Below are 21,648 nucleotides of genomic sequence, written 5' to 3' on the forward strand. Positions count from 1 at the left end.
AAATCCCTTAGGCCAATTTAGGGGAACCAAAATTCCCCAAATCACCCAGGAAATTACATTAGAAGAAAACTGCTTACCTATAGCACATTGAGAATATATTTACTGACTATTTAATGCTGCTATGTTTGCAATAATAGATTTTAAAGATTAGACAATATCTATTAAGATCTGTGGTACAAAAACGAAGGGAAAAAAAAAAAGTCTGATTCTGAATATTTCTAAAATTAAAATTCTTATGAGGAAAGAAAAAAAAAAAAAAAAGTCCATTGAGCACTTTTGCAATACCTGAAAAAGAGGAAGCAACGAGGAGAAATGACACTTGGTCAGAGAAGGCACACAGAAGGCTGCTTCTCAAACGTGAAAGGAATGAGATGCAACAACACTCATTCTATATGATCCATATGCATGCATACACACATAAAGATATGTATAGATAGGTACATACACATACACTTCTACAGTGAAGTACAAAAATGCCCGTCTCTCCAGGTTATAACTTGTCCTGAGGCAAAGAGGGGCATTCACACAGAGAACTGCCTCACACCAATGGCTGGTGACAGAACTGATTTATTTTGCCAAATGTTCATGTATTAACACATGAAAAAGGAGTGACATTTTAATTAACTTAAAAAAAAAAAAAAAAAAACAACAAAACTAGAAGAACTTACTGTATGAATCCAATTTTAGAAATACATATTTAATTTAGCCTATTGAAAAACATTTAAGCTCAGTACCACCAGGAAAAAATTCTTCTTATATATCACAGTCACTTGTATCAAGTAATTTCTATTCATTTCTTGATGGAAATGGGATCTTTACCTACCCATTTGAAAAAACTGAAAAAAAGAAATAAATAGAAAGCCTCCAGAAAAGCTTTCTCTGGAAAACGTGTCAGAAAGATTCACAGAATAATAATGTTGTATTCCGTTATTTAAAAAAGGAAACCCAAAAGGTCTAAAGCAGCTTATAAGCCTAATTATAGATTAAAGACTTCAGTGGATTTGCCTGAAAATTACATGCTGGAGATTGGAAACATAATTTGGCACACAGCAAGGCAATCCCTAGACTGATTGTGATTCAGTGTGCATTGCTGCCTCCTTCGTTGAGCATACCCTACAGTGTGGAAAAAGGTCAGCCTCCTACGGGACATACCAGAACACAGGTTTCTGAGGTTTCTGATGTCAAGAAAGAGGCCAAAACTAAAAAGGGTGTTTTATTTACTAGCTCCATGGTGGAAGGCAGCATGGAGGTACAGAGAACTGACTCGCCAGGGCACCAGGGCAGCTGCCCCTTATCCTTCTGTACCGAAAGAAATTTCAAAGAGTTTTGCTAAGTCTTAGAAAATAATCCCACTGGTGAGATAACAAACCTAAAACATTTAAACGCTGGAAAAATAATAGTATAAGAAAAATCTTTAAAAAAGAACGAATCCCTGAAATAGAAAACGCTTAGAAGTGCTGTTGAATAACAATTAGGCGGCATGCACATTACCACTTCACAAGGCACACAAGCTTCAAAAAACCCATTACAACTATGAAATGTGACTTATAGACTAGTGGTCGTAACTCAGCTTTTCCATTTCCCAGCTCTATTTACAACAGAACCACCTTAGCAGTGCATCTTCTGTATTCACCTTTGCAAACTTCAGGATGTATTTTTATTCTCTGTGTCAGCCAAGTATCCAAGCTCCTACTTTCCAAGTGAATCATTTCACTCCTACTTTGGGTTATTCAGAAAAACAAATGCGTATCAGTTACAATATGTCATTAAAATGACAGGGAGGGTACAAACTGGTGACAGCAGTACCAAAATATGGTTTTGCAGGTACTGGGAATGTATATTTATACTGCCAGCTGCTTTTGGCTTCTGACTAAGGTGCTCCTTAGTGCCACCCTCAAATGCATAACACTGTCCTTTCCCAATGTAGGGGATCACTTTGGATCACAAAGGATCGGTTGCATCTCACATTAGCCACCTAAAAGCAAGGTGCTGGCTTTGAGCTAATTGTCTGGACTCTGTATGTCCGTAAAGACAGATTCAGAAGGTGATTCACCTCTATGCTCCTTAAGCCATTTATCTAGCACAGACAAGCAGACCTTTGTGTGCCCCCACCTCCCCCTTGTCTATAGAGTGGATACTTAATTTTTCTACTGCTGTAGTCGCTACTACTGGCTGCCTGATAAATCACCTTGAACGTAGTCATCATAACTACCAAACAATTTGTAAAAACATAACGAGTTGCCTGTAAACCGGACATTTCCAAGCACGGACAATAAACACAGAAGCACTGTCACTTGAAGTCTTATCATAGAATGGTTTGGGTGGGAAGGGACCTTAAAGATCATCTATTTCCAACTCCCCTTCCACAGGCAGGGCCCCCTTCCCCCAGCCCAAGGTGCTCCCAGATCCGTCCAACCTGGCCTTGAACCCTTCCAGGGAGGGGGCAGCCACAGCTGCTCTGGGCACCCTGGGCCAGCGCCTCACCCCCCGCACAGGGAAGAATTTCTTCCTTATACCTAATCTAAATCTAACCTCTTTCAGTTTAAAACCATTACACCTCGTCCTATCCCTACACTCCTTGATAAGTCCCCCCCCCATCCTTCCTGTAGGTCCCCTTTAAGTACTGGAAAGCCACTATAAGGTCCCCCTGGAGCCTTCTCCAGGCTGAACACCACCAACTCTCACCCTGTCCTCATCAGAGAGGTGCTCCAAGCCCCCCCACCATCTCTGTTACTGCTCGAGCAGGTCCATGTCTTTCTTATGCTGCAGGCCCCAGAGCTGGACACAGCAGTCCAAGGAAGATCTCATGAAAGCAGAGTAGGGGGTATAGTCACCTTCCTCAACCTGCTGGCCACACCTCTCTTGATGCATATTCTCTCAGTACTCTTATTATCTCATTCAACCACAGGAACTTTATTATTTACATAAATAATACCTATATATATTAAGAAAAAACACACCTGAGTTAAAAATGTGTGCATGTTGAGTGGGTTTGTTTTCCACAGAGAAGTACACATATCTCTAGACAAGCTGATTTTGGAAAAAGTTACCAGATACCAGGATCAGTCACTGAGGAAAAACCTACTGCCAGCATATGTGAGCAGTTTTTTTAGAGCCAAAAAAAAAAAAAAAAAAAAAAAAAAAAGTCATAAAGTTTTAAATAGAACTCGTCTTTCACTGAAAAACACTGATATATAATAGATAACAACTATAACAGATAACATGATACAAAGGAGTGACGCCTGCTCAGCCTCTGGCCTCTGATGGCTCCTGTTCTCTGCAGCCTCACTAGAAAATGCACAAGCAGAGTCCTTGTGCACAGCAGAGTTGCACCCAGAGACTGTCCCTAACTACCTCCTCGGCAGCGGGCTGGGACCCTGCCCTGCTCCAGCAGCAGCCCGCTCCTGCACTGTCCTCTGTCTCCTTCAGGCGCTCTCTGCCACACTGGGTCGATGGTCCAGAAATCCTCCTGCTTGATCACTGTGGCTTAAAAGAAAGGTATAAATCAAGAAATGCCAAAAAACAAAGGTTTTTCTTATCCATTTGTATTAAAATAAACAACTATATTTTTAAATACTAATGGTATTCATACATTAATCTTTAAATATCTAGAGGGAAAGAGAGAGAGAATAATGCTGGTATGGACCTGAACACAAACTTAAAACCACATTCACCATGTTTCGTCTTTGTTGGATCCTTCACTACAGCATCTGCTCAAACATCTAACTCCACAAAATCCAGACTGAAGCAAAGCATGTAAAGGTGTATCGTCATATATCCACGTTCATGTGGGCTTTTGGTTTTACCTTTTTACACAGCATTTGCAAGTCACAGTCTAACCAAGACTACACAGCTGACAAGTATAATAATTTAACCTTGGAATCTACTACACTACAAAGTCTTCTATTAGCAAGTTTTACAATAGGTTATTTATTAGAAACTAAGGAGACATCAGTCAGGAAACGCCTAAACAAAATTAAATGGGCTATTTTGGAGAACATTTGTGTCAATTAATGTAATCACTCAATTTATTTCATTGTAAGGAGCTGTTTCTCTTAGAGATGCATATCTTTACACAGGGAGAGAGAGCATGAATGTGTGCACACCGGGCATACTGCCATGAGTTAATTAGGAATGGTTGCTGACACACTTTTATGTAAGACTTTCACCACAACTGCAACAATATAGCAAGAGAAAATACATTTAAAATCTTTAAATTTGATGTTCTATATGCACAGTTATGACTGTTTTCAGAAAAAAATATTAAATGTTCTGAGAGTTTTCAAAGACTTGTTAAGAATACAATCTGTCTGTAAATTACTTAATGCTTTCTCGAGATCATGTACGGTTGCTTTTGAAGTTCCAGTGTGAATGCCCGAGAACACCGTCAAGTTCAAGATTGCGTAGCTTCTCTCAAGAAGTTGAAAACAGCATGTGTCATTGCTGTATCTAACATGATTTATGTGACCACGGTACGTGACATTGACATATACACACCATCATAGTGTCATCTAGCAAACACTGTTAGGGTCCTACTTCAGACTGGGTTTCACACAGTAGGATAGGAACCAGGCTTGCTGGGCTTGTTACAGTGGGCTCTGGACATATCAACTCACAATGCAATCTTTTTTTCTCTTCCTAATTTGACATTGAATTAAACAGCAGATGTCCTTTTAGTAAGAAGTGCGCTCAAACGTGGCATTTTGTAAGCAAATACAGCTGATCTGGACAAACGGCAGCAGCCATGGGCATCTCTGCCTAGTTTCACCTTCTCCACTCCCACCCCATAAACTGCAGAGGCAGCAATGTGGAGTCAAGAGTCTGCCGGGTACCTCCACCCAAGAGAAAACACCCCTCCTTCTCTCACCCTCCCAAAGCCACAGCAGAGGATACAGATGTGCTGGGGTCCTCTTCACCCCTCCCCTCCAGCTCCCAGCAGCAGCTTCGGGTTCAGCAGGTCACCCATGAGCATCCCAAGCTCAACAGCATGACACGGGTCGTGACACTGGTTTCTGAGACACCCTGCAGAGTTACCGAGGCTACGTAACCTATTCCAGCCTGAATGTGTGCTTGAACAGCCGCTCCTCTGGGGAAAACAGCCTATGGATAAAATCCAGCATGTGAGCCAAAAGCAGCATGAAAAGCTGGGATACAGAGGTGTGACACTTCCAGTGGAATTAAAGGATATGATAAATCAGAATATTCTTATCTCCTCCAAACACTACTCAACTTTTAATGCTAATTTATTTTCTCACATAAAACTACCTTGAACTGTCAGTTCTGTTAAAAAAAAAAAAAAAAAAAAAAAAAAGTCTTATCGGAGCATGGAAAGGCTGCACGTGATTTTGCACACCTACACACCCCACGTGTGTTCAGATGTTACAGAAAAAAGGCGCTGACGTTTACAGAAGGTGTGCCTTGGTCCAATTAGCAAAGCAGATAGCAGCAAGATGCTGATAACTGCCAGAATGGCTGAATTACTTGGGGCCAGGCTGGAACACGTAAGCAGCATGAGTTAAAGCAATGCTGGCCCACACTTCCCCACCACTCGGCCCCAGCCTGGCAGCCCAGATAAACGCTCCCTAAATTGTGTCTGCTGAAACAAACCACGTTGGGAGAGAGCCCCCCAGGACAGACTACGACACCTACGATCAAGTCTCTGAAAACAGAGGCTAGCTAGATTGTGAAATGGTTTTCGAGATTATTTGATGTCTTAAAGAATGACTTTCCCTGTGACAATAAGGTCGCAACAAGACAGACTGTCAAACACCATTCTAAGATTTCAGATAATAAAAGGCTGCACTGGCTAGTATAAAAACATTGTGAGAAGCAAGGAAGAAAGCTGGGAAATCTAAAGCAGAAAAAAATATTTGCCAAGAAGTTTGAGAAAAAAAAAAAAAAAAAAAAGACAGATCTGTTTAAAACAGATTAATATACATTAAGAAAATATTGTCCAGAAAGCCCACCTATGAGGGTGGACTAAATCTATATCCTAAAATCCACAAATTTCAGAAATCCATAGATCCTCCTAATTCCAAATTGTTAGAAAAAGACAACAGAAGTTCCTACCTAGCCCAGATTCCAGATGTGCAGATGAGAAGACATTTCTGCATGTGTCCATGGGGGACAAAACAATTAATTTTTATTTTGCTGATTTGAAACAGTGGTTTAATTTTTCTCAGATGCTTACCTGTCTTTGAAATTTTCTTCCAAGGTAGTGAGATACACTTAATATTTGCACAGAGCCACACGATCTCCTACACCTATATTCAGAAACTTACTTTGATGCATGTAATTTGATTCAGGACAAGAAAAATATTTTGCAAAGTAATACAATAACTGAAAGAAGTTACTGTCACCATCACTAATAGTAGGGTGTGGATACACCTGGTCCTTACATATAATTGTGTATAGTAAAAGCACTGAACAAAGAAAAAAAGTAATCATAATTTGTGGTTACTATCATGTATTCCAGAACTTTGTCAGGTTAAAAATGAAATCAACTGAAACCAAGCACTCATATAGACATCAGAGAAAGCTGAGGATCTCTACCAGAAGCTGTAAATAAAAACGTTCAAAAAATAATCACGTGGGCTCTTCTAGGAAGTGTTTGCAGTTGACAAATAAAAGCATAATGACAAAGGGAACTGACACATTTTTACAGAAGATAGGAAACAAAAAGAGTAAAATATCCTAAATATCAAAGTGCTTGTGGAAGCACTGCTGTATTCTGTATTTTGTACTGCTATAAATCACACGCCTGCTTATTTAAAACAAACAAAACCAACTACAATGCTGCAGATCTCTTATTCCGCCACTTAACTGTATGAAGGAGGAATGCGATGTCCCAGAGACGCACTGCTTCGTAGGTCTAAAGCCTGTTCATAAATGCAAGGAATGCTGCCAACTAACAATAAAGTAACGACTAAGAGGTATTACAATTGATGCCGTGACTAGTAACCAATTACGCATTCCAGAAAAGCTCAGGAAACAAACAAAAAACCTAAATTGGTGACCACAGCGTGACAAAATTTCTAAACCAAATACACCGACAAGTGTTTTATGCGAAGCGTTTGCCTGTGAGCGCGGTGTCCTCTGGGCTCCGAAGCAGGGGGGTACCCACGCCAAGGCAAGGCCAGGCCAGGCTGCAGCACGTAACCCCTCCAGAGCTCGCTTCTCCTACACGCACCGCAGTAAAAGCCACTGCAGCTACTTCGCTTTTAGACGAGGCGAAAGAGAAGCTCCTGGGTTTAGTCGGGCAGTCGCAGAGGGCTGGGGAAGGAAACACCCGGCTCCCGCGCCACTTCCTGGAGCGGCGTCAGGTTAAAACTCCTGGCAGGAGCATCGTGCCCATCAAAACGAGATGCTGGGATTTTTGGAGTAGAAGAGGGACCAAAAACCTAGTCGCAAGGATTATTCTGGGAATTTGCTAGCAAGATATTATCAGATGAACAGCCTAAATAATTTGGTATTTACAACCTAGTAAACAAAACAAACCACAGTACGAAGTGAGACTCTACGAGAATCACATTAAAATTCAGGAACAGACAGGAAAAGCAGTTTTGAAGGTCGGAAAAATCTCAGCACAATCTTGTTATGTTAAACTCAAAGACAATATGCCTCAAAACGGTGACAGAGAAATCTGAGTATTTGTGTACATCTATCTATACAGAGATACTTAAATATATATAAATATACATATATAAAACATACATACCTACATAAGCTCCCTCTCCCAAACACAGAAAACTATATAGAATTTAAGAACAAATCTCTAAAACTATTTTTCATAACTGCTAATTATTATGCAGACCACATTCGATATTTTGGGGTCTTTTGCAGCCGCTCAAAATCATTTGCCAGGTAAGGAAAGAAAGGAAGGACAAATCCATTTGCTTGCAAGCACAAGTAAAATGAGGCTCAAGGGCTGATTCAGGCTTCCACCATGAAAGAGACAACATAAAAAGCTGAGTCTGCACAAAAATGCCTATCCCTGACTTGCTCCTTTTGTAACAAGAGTCAGACAAAAGAAAGCTGGTGTGATTTTACCGAAACCATTCCCAAAATAAATGTGCAATGTACCCCTGCTGTGAGAAATATAGAAAGGAAAAAAAAAAGGAAGTTAGAATGTCTAAAATCAGGAACAATGCTCTGAGAACAGTCCTTAATCTAAAAGAATCCAAGCAGAAAAACTGGAAATACATTTCTTACACACTGTAATAAACTGTAAAAGGCTGCCTAAGAGACCCTATCAGTTCTCTGCCTAATCTTGCAGTCCTGCAAAATGGGCACACGACAAGAAGCCCCACAGGACGGGACGCACAGGGGGAAGGCAGAGCAGCAGCAGCCAAAATGTGCAGCCCAGAGCCCAGCCCGGGGCATCAGCCTCAACACGGCCCTTAGTAGGTCAATGTCTGACAGAGGATGCTTGTTTGTTTTAAACCTGCTATAACAGTTGCCTCCCATATGTGTATAAACTCAAGAAACAAAGGACAGACTGCAGGAAAACAACCTGGGCCATCTAGACAACATTATGATTGGGGGGAAAAAAAAATTTCACTGTGGCAATGACGTAGCCTTGAAAGAGGTGCTCAGAGAGGCAGCTGAATCTCCATCCTTGGAGGCTTTCCAAATTTGACGGGATAAAGATGGCCTTTAGCAACACACTCTAACACTGAAGTTGCCCTGCTTCAAGCACGAGGTTAGACTAGACACCCCAGGGGTTCCTTCCAACCTCCACCTTCTCTGACCCTATAGCATGTTTCATTACTAGACTTGTACAAACTCTGTCACCATTCAGTAGTTTCCTTTACATTCTTATGCATAATATTTTACCAAAAGAATTTTTTTAAGTTTGTTTACATATATGTTTATTTCTTTATATGCATGTTTATATAAATGTATATATAAAGTTACATTTATGTACATACATATGTACACACACACAGTTCTAGTCATCAATAAAACTAAAATGTTTCTGTGTGATGAAACACATTATTATCAGTTGCTGATCTCATGCACTGGCAGTTAAAGGAAGCAGGAACTGTCTACAGAAAATGACAGAAGTTGTCAAGTTCTCCAGGTCTCTGTTTCAATAGAAACAGGATCAGTTCTCAGAAAAAACATATTACAGTGATCTGTGAGAACAAGAAGGAATAAAAGTCTTCTGAATACTTACACTGGCAGGAATATATTAGTACAAGAAACACCTAAAGTTGAAGAAACTTTATAATAAGTAAATAGCATCTGTATAGGACTCAGTCAAGTATCATCAAACAATACATTATTTGGGGGAGTAATCTCAGTCAAACTATTCTTCTCTTCCTGCACAATATTACCAGACATAGGTATTAGCAAATAACTAGTGCCACATTTCTGGTCTGATAGCAGGTCCAGGACATACAATACGTAGCAGTGGGAAAAGATTTTTGTCGTCAGTTTCTGATAAAGCAACACCTTGTATAACTAATTTTGCAGACCAGGCTTACTGGTTCAGATATTCTCAATCTTATTAGCAAAATTCTAGTTTTCACTAGATTCACATTTGTGATTTTCACAATTCACACCCAGAGAGTGGGTTCATTGATGAATGTGGGAGGGCATTATGGTTAAAAGGAGCAGTGGGGCATCCAGGTGGTAGAGGTGTTGCCTATCTTTATTTCCCTTTTCTTGCAGACTCACCTCCACATACATAAAAATATGGTGAAACAGACCAAAACCACATAGCCCAGAATAATGTCTCCGAGCGTAATATCTACTAATATCTCATGAATACTTTATGTCAGTTTTCTAGTAGATGGAGTTCCTTACACTTTACAGTAAATGGATTTTTGGAACAAGGAGATGGCAGAATTTGTTATCCACTGCATGTATTGGCCTAGTATTGCAGCAGCTCGGGAAGAGACACCCTCTCAGTAGCCTGCCTGTCCTTCAGACTGAAGAGCTGTAAATTAATTAGTCACTCCTGTATGGAAACCATGCCGTAAGTTGAAGAGCATTGGGTTCAACACAGATTTCTGTGGAACTTTACCAGTGACCCTCCACTATTAAAAGAAAACAAGTGCTTCCCAGTTTATATCCAGTTATTGATAAATACAAGGAATCTCCACTTCACAGCTATTTAAGGAACACATCAAAAGCCTCTGGAAATAAGACCACACTTGCTTATCCATATAATTACCACCTTCAAAGAACTCCAATAGGTTTGTGAGACATGGTGTCCTTGACAAAGGCCAAGCTGATTCTTTCTCAATAGATCACACCTACCTATCTGCTACTAATTCTTTTCCTTACCACAGTTTGTAAATAATCTGCCTGGAAAAGATCCAGGGCTTGCCAGCGCACAGTTCTCTGGTTCTACTCTGAGAGTCCACTAAAAAAAAACAGTCTATTTGTCACCTTCTGGTCTTCAGGTACCAAAATTGTTTCACTGATTGCATCTAAAACTTTAGCCTTTGCATCACTTTTGTGGACAGCTGAAGTCTAGTTGAAGTCTCCTTCTTTCCTACCATTGTAGCCTGACGCAAATATTAAAGATCACAAACGGTCAAACATTATTAACCTTAAAATAAACTAAATCATATTTTTCCTAGACTTGACTTTTCAACCTATATAGACTAATCTTGCACTGAAGTGCAATGAATTTTCTATCATTACAGGCTTGTGGATACCTTTCTCAAGACTTTTACAGGGTCTTCCTTCTCAAGACACTTAATTAACATTATTGCAGCAAGAGAAGCAGTTAACAACTTTATTGCAAAATTGTCTTTGGAGAAATTGTTGGGGGTTTTTGGTGTTTTTTTTTTTGTTTGTTTGTTTTTTTTGTTTTGTTTTTTTTTTTTTTTACATTTGCTGTGTGAGTTGGATAGATATTCTGTGATATTTCTGCCATAATTTAGATTCAACTGTGTGAAAATGCATGAAGCACCTGTCAGCAGATACAACAACAGTACAATACAGCCCCACCTTCAGAAGGCAACTATCTCCAAGATTATGTCACTGATGCCTTGCAATCCTTTTGGTTTAGATACATTCTGTCATTTCAATATCCAAATTAAAAAAGGATGTGCCATTGTAGCAAAATCCATCTGCCCACTTATATTAATCTCATTTCAAGAATCTCCCCCCCATCTATAACATCCCCTGCTCAACAACTGTGATCTTCCACTTCCTCCAACATCCTGTCAGAAAGACATGGCAGGAAACCAGAATAATTCATTGAAATTATTTAAATTCTTTCTGTAGAAACGCAACTAAAATGGTCCTTCTCAGACTATGGTCTATAGTCTGTTTCCAAGGGGACAATAAAAAGTAACTAAGAAAAACAAGCCTATTGCCATGCTTAAGTTTGCAATAAAAAGATTTTGCATTTGCTTTGCATATTTTTAGGAGCTATTGTGAGATTCATGCTTTAGATACAGCACTTACAACTAGAGTTGGGTGAACTACCGGACAGGACACACTGACGTGAAGCGAACACACGGCCGAGAGAGAGCTCTGCTTTTTCCACATCACTTTTCTACCATATCATACCAACCCGCTGCAACAACATCAACTGGCTGAAGCCAAGCCCGGGTGCAACAGAGGAGAGGACTCAGTAGCGGCCACGGCTCTGTCCTGGCTGAAGGAACACACCTGTAACTCCTCAACCCACTCCTCTCGCCAGCCGGCTGCTCGCTCGCAGGACAGCCCGTGCGGAAGCGAACCCCTCAGCTGAACTGACTATTTGCATTAGGCCAGATGTGACGGTGCAGCCCAGCCCGCTGCGCAGCACGGGCTTCACAACTGCGCTGAACAGTTGCCTGTCAAGTAAAACGATCTCATCAAACAGGATCTAATCCTTAGTTTACAACTGCTTACGCCATCATCCAGCATTAGTGTCATAAATGTAAATGCAATTTGTAAATGTAAATTGTCCCAGCAACTAAGTATCCGGGAACAATCAAAGTCCCAGTTTGGAAGAACGTTGTGCATCTGAGCATTTCTACACTGCTCCTGGTAAGTCTGATGGTGAAACAATCTGTTTTATACTGTGCGGCAGAAGACATCTGAATAGAACGCAAAGCCGAAGTCTGGGAAGCATAACATCTGTAAAGCTGGGAGCACCTGGACAAGTACGCTGCTGCCCACGGCGACCCACGCAGGGGACAGGGGCAGGAGAAACCCGGCAGCACGCCACTGCCCAAAGGGCACAACCACACTGCCAGGGCTACCGGGGAAAACAACCTCTCCCGAGGTGCACACGCCCCGCCAACATGAGACCGTCGCTGCCTTCTGGAAGAGCAGCAGCCTGGCAAACCCAGCGACGGTTTTCACTTTGTGGTCAAACGCTGCGACCTGAAAGCGCCTGGGAGGTTGGGGGGGGGGGGGGAAAGAAAGTCGTAAAAGCCCCCACGTCTCGGAGCGAGCAGGAGCCGGGGCACGGTTATCCCGCGCTGAGCGCTGCCACCACACGCCCCCCCGCCCGGCCGAGCTGCCCCAGCGGGCCGCAGCAGGGGCAGGCGCGGCTCCCCCGCCCCCGCCTGTCCCCGGGGCCTCTGGGCGCCGGAGCCCGGCGGCGGCGGGTACTCACAGCGGGTGCCAGCGCTCGGGCAGGCGGCGGTGCAGGGAGATGCGGTCGCTCAGGTAGGTGTTGATCTGGTGCCGGCGGACGCTCTCCTCCTGCAGCCGCTTCTCGGCGGGGCTCAGCTCCAGCCGCACCGCCCGGCCCAGCTCGCCCGGCGCCCCGGGGTCCAGCGCCGGCTTCGCGTACACCGGCTTCCGCAGCAGCTCGGCGGGCGGCGGCGGCGGCGGCGGCGGGGAGCGGCGGGCGGCGTGGTGGGGCGGCGGGCCGTGCCGCCAGGCGAGGAAGCCGACGGCGGCCAGCAGCCCCAGGGCCAGCAGCGCGCCCTCGCCCCGGCCCCGCTTCCCCCGGCACATCCCGCGGCCGAGGCGGCCGGCCATGCCGAGCAGGCGGCGGGGCCCCGGGGTGTGTGTGTGTGTGGGGGGGGGGGGGGGGGCCTCTCCCGGACACGGACACGGACACGGGCGCGCCTCCGCCCCGGGCGGACTCGGCGAAGTTCTCGGGGACCTGCCCACGCCGCGCCACCCGCCCGCCGCCAGGAAACCCGCCCGGCTCCTCCGCGGCGGCTCCGCCCTCCCCTCCCCTCCTCCCCCGCCGGCCAGCCCGCAAGGCCGCGGCGCGCAAGGACCGGCGGGCGCTGCCGCGGGGCGGGGGAGCGGCTCTCGCCGGTGCCCCCGGCCAGGGAGAGCGGCCCCGCTCCCCAAACCGGCTCCCCGGGGGCCGTACGCCTCGGTGTGGCGGTGCTCGGCAGGCTGCCCGGCCCCGGGGGAGGCACACGCCTCTGGTTTGCTTCGGGCTCTCGCTGGGGGCGTAACCGGTGGAGCCGGTGATGGCCCTGACTCAGCCCCGGGCGCTTGCCCCGCCGCTCCCGGGGCCGGGGGGGGGGCAGCTGGGTCACCCACCGCTGAGCTGCGGGGAGGAGGCACGGCCGCTTCGCCCGCGCTTGCTCTTACCCTTCGAGGAAGAGGTGATCTGGTCGCCCTGCGGCTTGAGGGACCTTCGTGGGCACTGGTAGCTGTGTGGCAGGTACGCAGGGGTACGCCCAGCCAGGCGAAGTTGGGCTGGCACAGCCACAGCAAGCGGCTTTGGCGCTTGGAGATCGCAGGGACAGCCCCGAGGCTTGCTGTCTCCTGACAGAGATAGCCAGGGCTCCAGGGGGATGGCCCGGGGAGATATTTGTCACGAAGGGGCTAGGAAGAGCTCTGGGGTTGAAGGAGGCAAGTCGGTAGGAGACCAGGCTTCATCTGCTGCCTTTAGAACGGCAAGTGCTTTAGAGGTAGAGAGAACATGGGCCGAGAAGCCGTGGGAGTTAATGACAAACTCTTTCACTGAAGAAAACGTTGTTCTTGGTTGAAAAAGTCAGCCAATGTGGCCTCATACCTAGAAATCCAGAAGTCAAGTGAAAAACCCCAATTTACTACCCAGATAATGGGCAGTCGATTTCTATGCCTTGACTGAGTTACGGGATAAAAAAAGCAACTGTGGCATTTAGTCAAAACTTTCTAATTTGCTTCATACTCAAGAACACATCCATACTACTTTCTCACTTCACCCCCGAACAGGTGACATTACATAGGAATTTGTGGTTTTGCCTTTGAAAAACATTAAGTGTAACATAACTGATACAGTTTATCTCTCACATTCATCAGGGAGCGGAAACTCTGGTTTTGAGGTGTCCTTTTCTGTACGCGTTTTACAAAGAGGCTGTTCACTGCCCTGCCCGCTGCTGCTGGAGGCCTGTCAAGACCAACCCAGCCGAGGACTCCGGCCATCCCCGAGAGCAACTTGAGCCTGGTAAGGGTGCTGGGCGGTGCTCAGCTGACATTAAGGAAGGGGAAGAACCTCATTGCTACCAGACAGGGTCACAGCATAGAGCTATGAGCTGTTCCTGACTTTGCTTGATAATAAGTACTGTGTATGACAACTAACACAAGAGGCTGTCAACTCCAGTGGAGGGCTTGCTCTGGACGGAAGGGTGCTGAATAATAATGAGTCGACCCCGATGCTGGAAAACTGGCATAAATCGAGGAGTTTAGGTGGATTTGGAGATGAGCGTGGGTGTGTGTATAGGTATTTCATTATTTCTTATTCGGCTATCCACTTATCTATCACAGATAATTATATATGCATAAAATCCAGCTTCAAAGCATACGTACCAGCTAGAATAACTTAAGCATAATAGTAGTGAAGTATATGTCTGTAAATAGGCATTGTAGACAACTGCTAAATACCAATATGCTGGACGTGAGAATATACATTGTATATAAAGGAAGCTGTGTCTAGCAAGCTTTGGGTCTGAAGAGTTAGGTGGCACTAGTAATTACACTCCCAGTGATTGCATTGTCTCCTTGCTTGCCATCCTTCCAACTGATGTTGTTGGTATTGAGTTTCTAGCAGGAGTTCCCTCGTTTCCAGCTGGTGAAGGGACCTAAATAAAGATACAGCCAACATTTCTGGAATGTGCTGCTGGTTTAGATCTGGTTGTCTGTAACAAATATTCTTGGGTTTTTCCCTTTGTGTGAGGTTGCAAACTTCTTAGAAGAGGGTAACAGAAATATTAAGCATGAGGAGCCCAACAATGACTTCCTGGAATGACTCAAAGGAGAGGGAGATCCTCCTGGACTCCCCAAAGAAATTATTGGGAGAGGTAGAGAAGATGTAAAGTGCAAAATGTAGGACTGAATATTAATTAAGAACAGTGAGAAAGAAAACAGGAGAGTTCTGCTGCAAGGGTTCTTAAGTATTAGAAGAGTAAGTATTTTATTTAAGTATTTTAAGTATTAGAGCAATATGGAAGAAACACAAGGATATGATCACATGACTGAAGTTTTGAGATTAAAAATGGGAAACCGAGAAATGGGAAACAGAACGTGACAGGACTGCAGGAGGCGTGCTGCAATCAGTGGCAGGCAGGGCAAGATTCGACCAGACCGCTGAAGAAGATAACTTTCAGTCAGATTTTTAAAGGGAAGAAAGGGCTCGAAGAAAGGATAGGAGGGCATCAGCTTGCTTCCACAAAAGCAAGGAAGGTTGCAGCTGGTGGGAAAGTAAGGGAGGCAGCTCTCACCAGTAATACTGCCCTTAGAGCAAAGTAGCTGGGAAGGCTTTCTCTGATGATCATCACAATAAGGATTGAAATGAATACTGGTAAACGGTAGTTCCCTGGGGATGATGTCCAAGCACAGAAATCTGAGGAAATACAGCAAGGGAAAGTATAATAATGGTGTTAATGCAAAAATCATTAAGAATTAAGCAGTTGCATTAATAAATAAATTTGGACAACACGTAAAGAATGCAAAGTCAAAGACACTTTTTCTTAAACCTTTTTAAAAGTCTGTGGGTTTTAAGTAAGATGGGAAGACTGAAATTTCTGAGCTGAAATACATACTTAAATTACAAATTTTTCTGCTCTGAATGTAAAAGTAAGCCCCAGAGAAAAAAAAAATCTACAATTAATAAGGCAAATGAATTTCCTACTATCCATAAAGCTTGTAGCAATGTTTTCATGGAAAAGTTCCTTTTAAGCAATTCTGTTGTTTTCTTCAGGCTTAATAACAATGGGAGTTAAAACAATTGGTTTTGAGATTTTTTTTTTGAAGATTAATAATGTTTGGTGAGCTATAAATTCATTTGCTTCAGGAATTTCAGTTAGAAATAAGTAGAGTAAATGGACAAGTCATATAAAACCTATAATGACTTATCTAGGAAGTTCTACTGTGCCTTCATTTGTCAAAATTAAAACAGAAAATCAGTGGAATAATTAATACATTAAAAGAGTTCATTTTTAAAAAGTGAAATCATATTTTTTCACCAAAAAAAGGAAGAAACAAAATATTAACTAAACCTTTCAAAAAGCATTAAGAGAAGAAGAGTAAACACAACAATATGCAATTGTCCATAAAAAACTTACATTATAACAAATGTAATAGCTGAAATTAAAAGTGTATCTGTTGCTCACTGAAATTTCCATTTGAATTGCAGGCAATATTGAGTTTACCTAAAATACATGTGCTTATTGAAGGAATTGGTCTACAGACAAGGAAAGCTTAAAGCAGAAAGCTAAGATGAACTATTTTACACATCTAGTATTAAAAGTTATTCTTATTTTGTAGTGATGACATGATTGCAGAAAAAAAAAGAGAGATATTACATTTTGCAAAATCTTTAAAATCTACATCATCCAATGTTTTTCTTCATATTTTTTTGTTAGAACTGTATTTTCACTCAAAATGAAGCAAAATTCTGACATGGAAATGGGGTATGGAGAAGTATCAGCAGATAGAAATTGCATTTTTAATAAACACAAAGTTCAAATGACTTCCTAAATTCATACTTTCAGGAGAAAAGAAAGTACCAAATAATGTGTTTCAGAATAATGTTCCTAATTCTAGTAACATCCAACACTTATGTATTCTAAAAAAAAAAAAAAGGAAAAAAATGATCAGAGGAACATTATGTATAAATACATGGCAGTTGGATAGAAAATTTGTTCAAGATGAAGATTCAGCCAAGTTATAAAACCTAGCCACTCAAGATAGCTTTGGACCTACATCACTTGTTCACCATCACTTTAATTTGGCATACAATAGCATTGCCCTGCAAAGAAATGGCCCCCCTCAACTCCCACCTTGGCTGCTTTTTCTCTCCTTTGTCAGCACAAGTGTACATGTATTTTTAAAATATTATTATTCAGCCCACTCTCCTACCAGTGCGAAGGACTTTTTTGTTAATGTGTTTCCGTTGAAAGTGTCTTTATTTGAGGCAGCTGTGTAGCACAAACGAATCATGAAATGGGCTGCACCCTGCTTTTCCAGCTGCAGGTCTGCGCCAAGGGGTGGGTGCAGATGTCCTCGGTGCTTCTGCAGGGACCCTCTTTTACAGGGTTGGGTCAAGAGTGAAGCTGGGTGCAGAGGCAGAGCGTAACTGGAATCTAGATGAGACGAAGATCAGTGGGTACAGAGGCCTAAAAATAAAATAGATTAAAAACACAGACTTGATGACTGAAGTAGAAACTGTCAGCTATTTCAGGGATTTTCTATCAGTGGTGAGTGCTGCGTAATTCTCATACTGACACGCCAATAAAACCAGGCAGCATTCAGTGGATTACTCAGGCAAAACCTAACCTGTACTAGTTTGCAGATCTCTGTAGTACATATAAGTGTGTATGTACATATGTATATCTACATATATACACATACACACGAAATACGTTGTTCAAAACGTCATATGCAAGCCAGGATAGCTTAAAGGTAGGAAGTATATGCATGCCAAAGGCCTCTATTGTTATATTTGCTTGCTATAAATATGTATTATTGATATAGAAATGTACTCTTTAGCTAAATAGCAAGTAAATTCCTCAGAAAGTTATAGCAATTGGTTATAGCAGACAAAGTGGAAACCTGCTATATACACCATGATTAAAATTCTGAATCAAGAACTCAAGGGGATATTGTGTGATGGAATTAATTTTGGTCATCCTATACTGTAGACATTTACCACCTTTTTTTTTCTTTATTAATTTTTTCAAGGTTATTTCTGTTACTATGCCCGAAAGGACCAAAGTTAAAATACATGAGTCTCATGATACTGGCAAAGCATCTGTTTTTCTATGATGGCGTTTCTAATATTTGTGTCTGCCTTTTCATTCTTCACATAACACACATGCTAAAATTTTCAGTTTTCTTTTTCTCAGAAGTATGACTTCCTTGAGATTCACATCAGTAAGGTTTTACAGTAGAAAATAAGCTCTTTACTCCTTGAATTGCCATGAAAATAATGCCACCACATTTGGGGATTTGAGATGCCATTATAGCCAGACCTTCATTATGAAGATTATGACTGAGTCATCTATCTCTAGTTTTGGGGATTTCTTTGGAATGGATTGCTTGACTACTTGCATTTTTTCCTTTCCTGAGATGCTTTTGACTATGACTCTGATTTTATAGTCTTCCGTATTATTTGACCCTGAATTATATATGAGGTAGAAAATTGCTCATGCGCCATGGCATAAGGATATGTCCAAATGTGTTACATCCTATTATTACTGTAAGAGCGACAGAATTTTTTGACATGTTATCTGGCAAATTTGTAGTTATACATCACTGCACATTTGCCATATTATCCTTACTTTACTAACTCCACAGGTACGTCCCATGCCCTAATGGTTTCCTAGGCTTTGTTTTGCAAACGATGAGTTCCGTCTGTCGAGGAACGATGGCTCTAAGTTTATCTCCTTTATGTAGCTTTGTATTATGAGTAGCTTTAATAAAGCTTACATTGGCCCATTTATGTCCCTGCTGGTGTTTTGATATCATTTGCAGTGGAGACTTCTGTTAGAAAAGTTTTACAAATGTTGACCTCACATGTTTGCTCTTGCCTTATCTGTTCTGCTTTTTTTGCTGGGCCCGTCCTGTTCCTTGCACTTTTTTCACCTCCTTTAGTCAAAAGTAATTTTCTCATTCATCAGTATTTTCTCTGTCCTTTGAAATTATTTTAACCTTAGAGCAACCCAACACTGACCTATACAAATTAACACACTGGTGACGTGAAGGAATTTCTTTGTCAAAAGGAATGCATTTTTCACTGGCTGGGCAAACCAGACACATTTTGGACAAACCTTACAAATGACTAATGTGTCCTGGTTCAGGCTGGAATAGAGTTCCTGTTTGTTTTAGTAGCGGGAGGAGTGCTGCAGCACCCTGAGACCCCAGGGGCTCCCCAGGTCCCAGTGCCCTCACCTGTGTGCGGGGGCGGGGGGAGCACAGCTGGAGGGCTGGGCCCCGATTGGCCGATATCCCATGTCACGTGACATTGTGCTCACTATATAAAGGCAGGAGAGGCTGCCACTTCTGGGAGTGTGGCTGTGGGGCCTGTGTGTTTGGGATTGCTGGCTGGGAGCAGGCGGGTGTTGGTTGGTGGGTGGGTGGTGAGCAGCTGTATTGTACATTACCTGCTGATATTGCTGTCAGTGTATTATTCTGTTACTATTATTAAACTGTTTTTATCTCAACCTGCGAGTCTCCCTTTGCCCCTCCGATTCCCTCCCCATTCCCAAGTGGGGGGAGGGTGGGTGAGCGGCTGTGTGGCATTTAGCTGCTGAATAGGCTCAAACCACAACACTAATGCACAGTCTACACTTGGGAATCTTGGGTTTGTTTCCTCCTGTATTCACCATCTTACCCTAATGAACAGTTTGAAAGGCTTTGGTTGTGCTTTCATTGGTGAAGAAATAGAGTCCTATAATTTCCAGAGGTCTTGGTACTGCATCATGAGAATATTCTGTAGCATTTTATTCATTTCAGAAGAGATCTGATTATTTTTCCCTTGCCTCATGATATTTTGATTCTCAATCAGTGACAGAAACCACCGAGTGATCATATCTGCATAAATGCCTAGGATGATGACTGAAGATAGTAATGACCATCAGATGACAGCAGCAGAATTTAGCACAAATAATTTCTTCTCTCATTTTGTAAACCCCAACAAATATTTCCTCTTACTTTCTTAGGAGTTTCTTAAAATCCGAGTTGCATCTTTTGCTGTTAGGTTCCTAATTACATTCATGATATCTTTGTCTGGAGTTTCAAACCATTAGTAGACTATGATGGCATAATCATCAGCTACATAACATAAATTTGTACAATCAACATGTTCAGTAGCTTATATCAAAGATAAACTGGAGTGTTCCTGTCACTAATTTGACTACACACGAGCATGCACTTAGATATGCTAAGTATGACCCAGTTTTCTTCAATCATGAATAATGTATTACGTTAATCACTCCTGCCATTCCCTTTTTCCAAGCTCTGAAATCTTACATAGAGTGAATTGCACTGTCCAGCTTTTTTGATAATGGGAAGCTCCTCATATGGATGTACTGACTAGACTGGCTAGACTAAAAGTCTACCTAGACATGTATCTTGTCTCTGATGATAGTTACTATAAGCATCTTTATGCTTAAGGAAATACTCTGAGTTAACACATGGTATCTATAGAGGAAGAAGCATCAATGAATATTTACTCTGCCTAGGATTTTGTCCTATTCTTTCTGTAATGATAAATTTGCAAAGGTTAAGTATTTTTTTTTTTCTTTGCTGTGAACGGTATTGGTTTAAGTGACTGTAAACACAGCCAGTACTCCTGTTTGCTGGAGTCCTTCTCCAAGTGTAACTTCTTTGGATCTTTGCTGTGGTGGTCTGGCAGTCTGGATTTGTAAGTGGATCAGAGGCAGAAAGCCATGTAACTCAGAAGATATGGGTGCCACTTCCTGAAACCAGGGGATGGTTTCATTTTAGGGGCATTTGGTGGTTTCACTACACTCCCCATAACCTCTCCTAGTCCTCTCATCACCAAACCCTCCACCACTGTAGTAAGTACCGTGTTCTGACATTGAAGTCACCGATTTTAATAAAGAACAACCTGCCCAAACTTACAGGGACGTGACACAATATCCTTAAGTGACTGGTCAACTGAAGTTCAAGAGTTATTTCGTGGGTGGTTTATTTTTGTTTCTCACTTTGCAAAGCAATACAACCTGTAAAAGATTGCAGGTTGCCTGTGAGGCTCAAGCTAGAGAGAAGCGACTTAGAAACGCCGTAAGAATTCACAGTTCTGTGCTCAAACTCCTTAAACTGAAAGCCTAACTGATTGGTACTAGCAGGGGGTGGGAAATATGTTTTTTTTGGGGGGGGGAATAACTCAATTGTGACTCTTGTGTTTTGGTGAAGGAAGAGATTGGTTTTGAGCTACAGGGAAAATTAAGTAGGAGGGTGCAAGTAAAGGCAGAGTACCATGTAAGGGGTGTGGGGCTGGCGGAGAGGGACCACACCAGGCTGCAGAATCATGTTACAAAGCAGGAAAACGGGATTATTATGTCAGGTGAGCGCGAGTAAGGCCCATAGCCAAGGCTTGCTGCCATGACCTTACGCTGAAAAGCAGGTAATGCGGGGCCACTCCTTCGTACGGGAGTCGGTAACGGTAGCAGGATCACGGCGTGGGAAGAGGCGGCAGCCCAGGTGCGGGTGGATGACAGGAGAGAGCCGGGGAAGGGGGCAGGAGCCGCGGGGACCCAGGCGCTGGCTGGGGCG

The 21,648-nt window shown here is 42.9% G+C and overlaps 2 protein-coding genes across 3 annotated transcripts in view; one reads left to right on the forward strand and one right to left on the reverse strand.

Moving 5' to 3' along the window:
* The window catches only part of GALNT12 (polypeptide N-acetylgalactosaminyltransferase 12), a 49,409-nt gene extending 36,343 nt beyond the window's left edge, over positions 1-13,066 (reverse strand). Inside the window, exon 1 of the mRNA XM_042798239.1 lies at positions 12,572-13,066. Within this exon, the coding sequence (XP_042654173.1) occupies positions 12,572-12,942 (371 nt within the window). The 5' untranslated portion in view covers positions 12,943-13,066. The remainder of the gene's footprint in view (positions 1-12,571) is intronic.
* A 114-nt stretch (positions 13,067-13,180) lies between these two features.
* The window catches only part of ANKS6 (ankyrin repeat and sterile alpha motif domain containing 6), a 51,431-nt gene continuing 42,963 nt past the window's right edge, over positions 13,181-21,648 (forward strand). Inside the window, exons 1-2 of one of the 2 annotated variants that reach the window (XM_032988993.2) lie at positions 13,181-13,588; positions 14,212-14,356. The gene's annotated coding sequence lies outside the window, so the exon portion shown is untranslated. The remainder of the gene's footprint in view (positions 13,589-14,211; positions 14,357-21,648) is intronic. The other variant, XM_032988994.2, reaches the window with a different exon arrangement.

This window comes from Tyto alba, unplaced genomic scaffold (assembly GCF_018691265.1).
Source record: "Tyto alba isolate M040663 unplaced genomic scaffold, T.alba_DEE_v4.0 Super-Scaffold_27, whole genome shotgun sequence".
Taxonomy (NCBI): domain Eukaryota; kingdom Metazoa; phylum Chordata; class Aves; order Strigiformes; family Tytonidae; genus Tyto; species Tyto alba.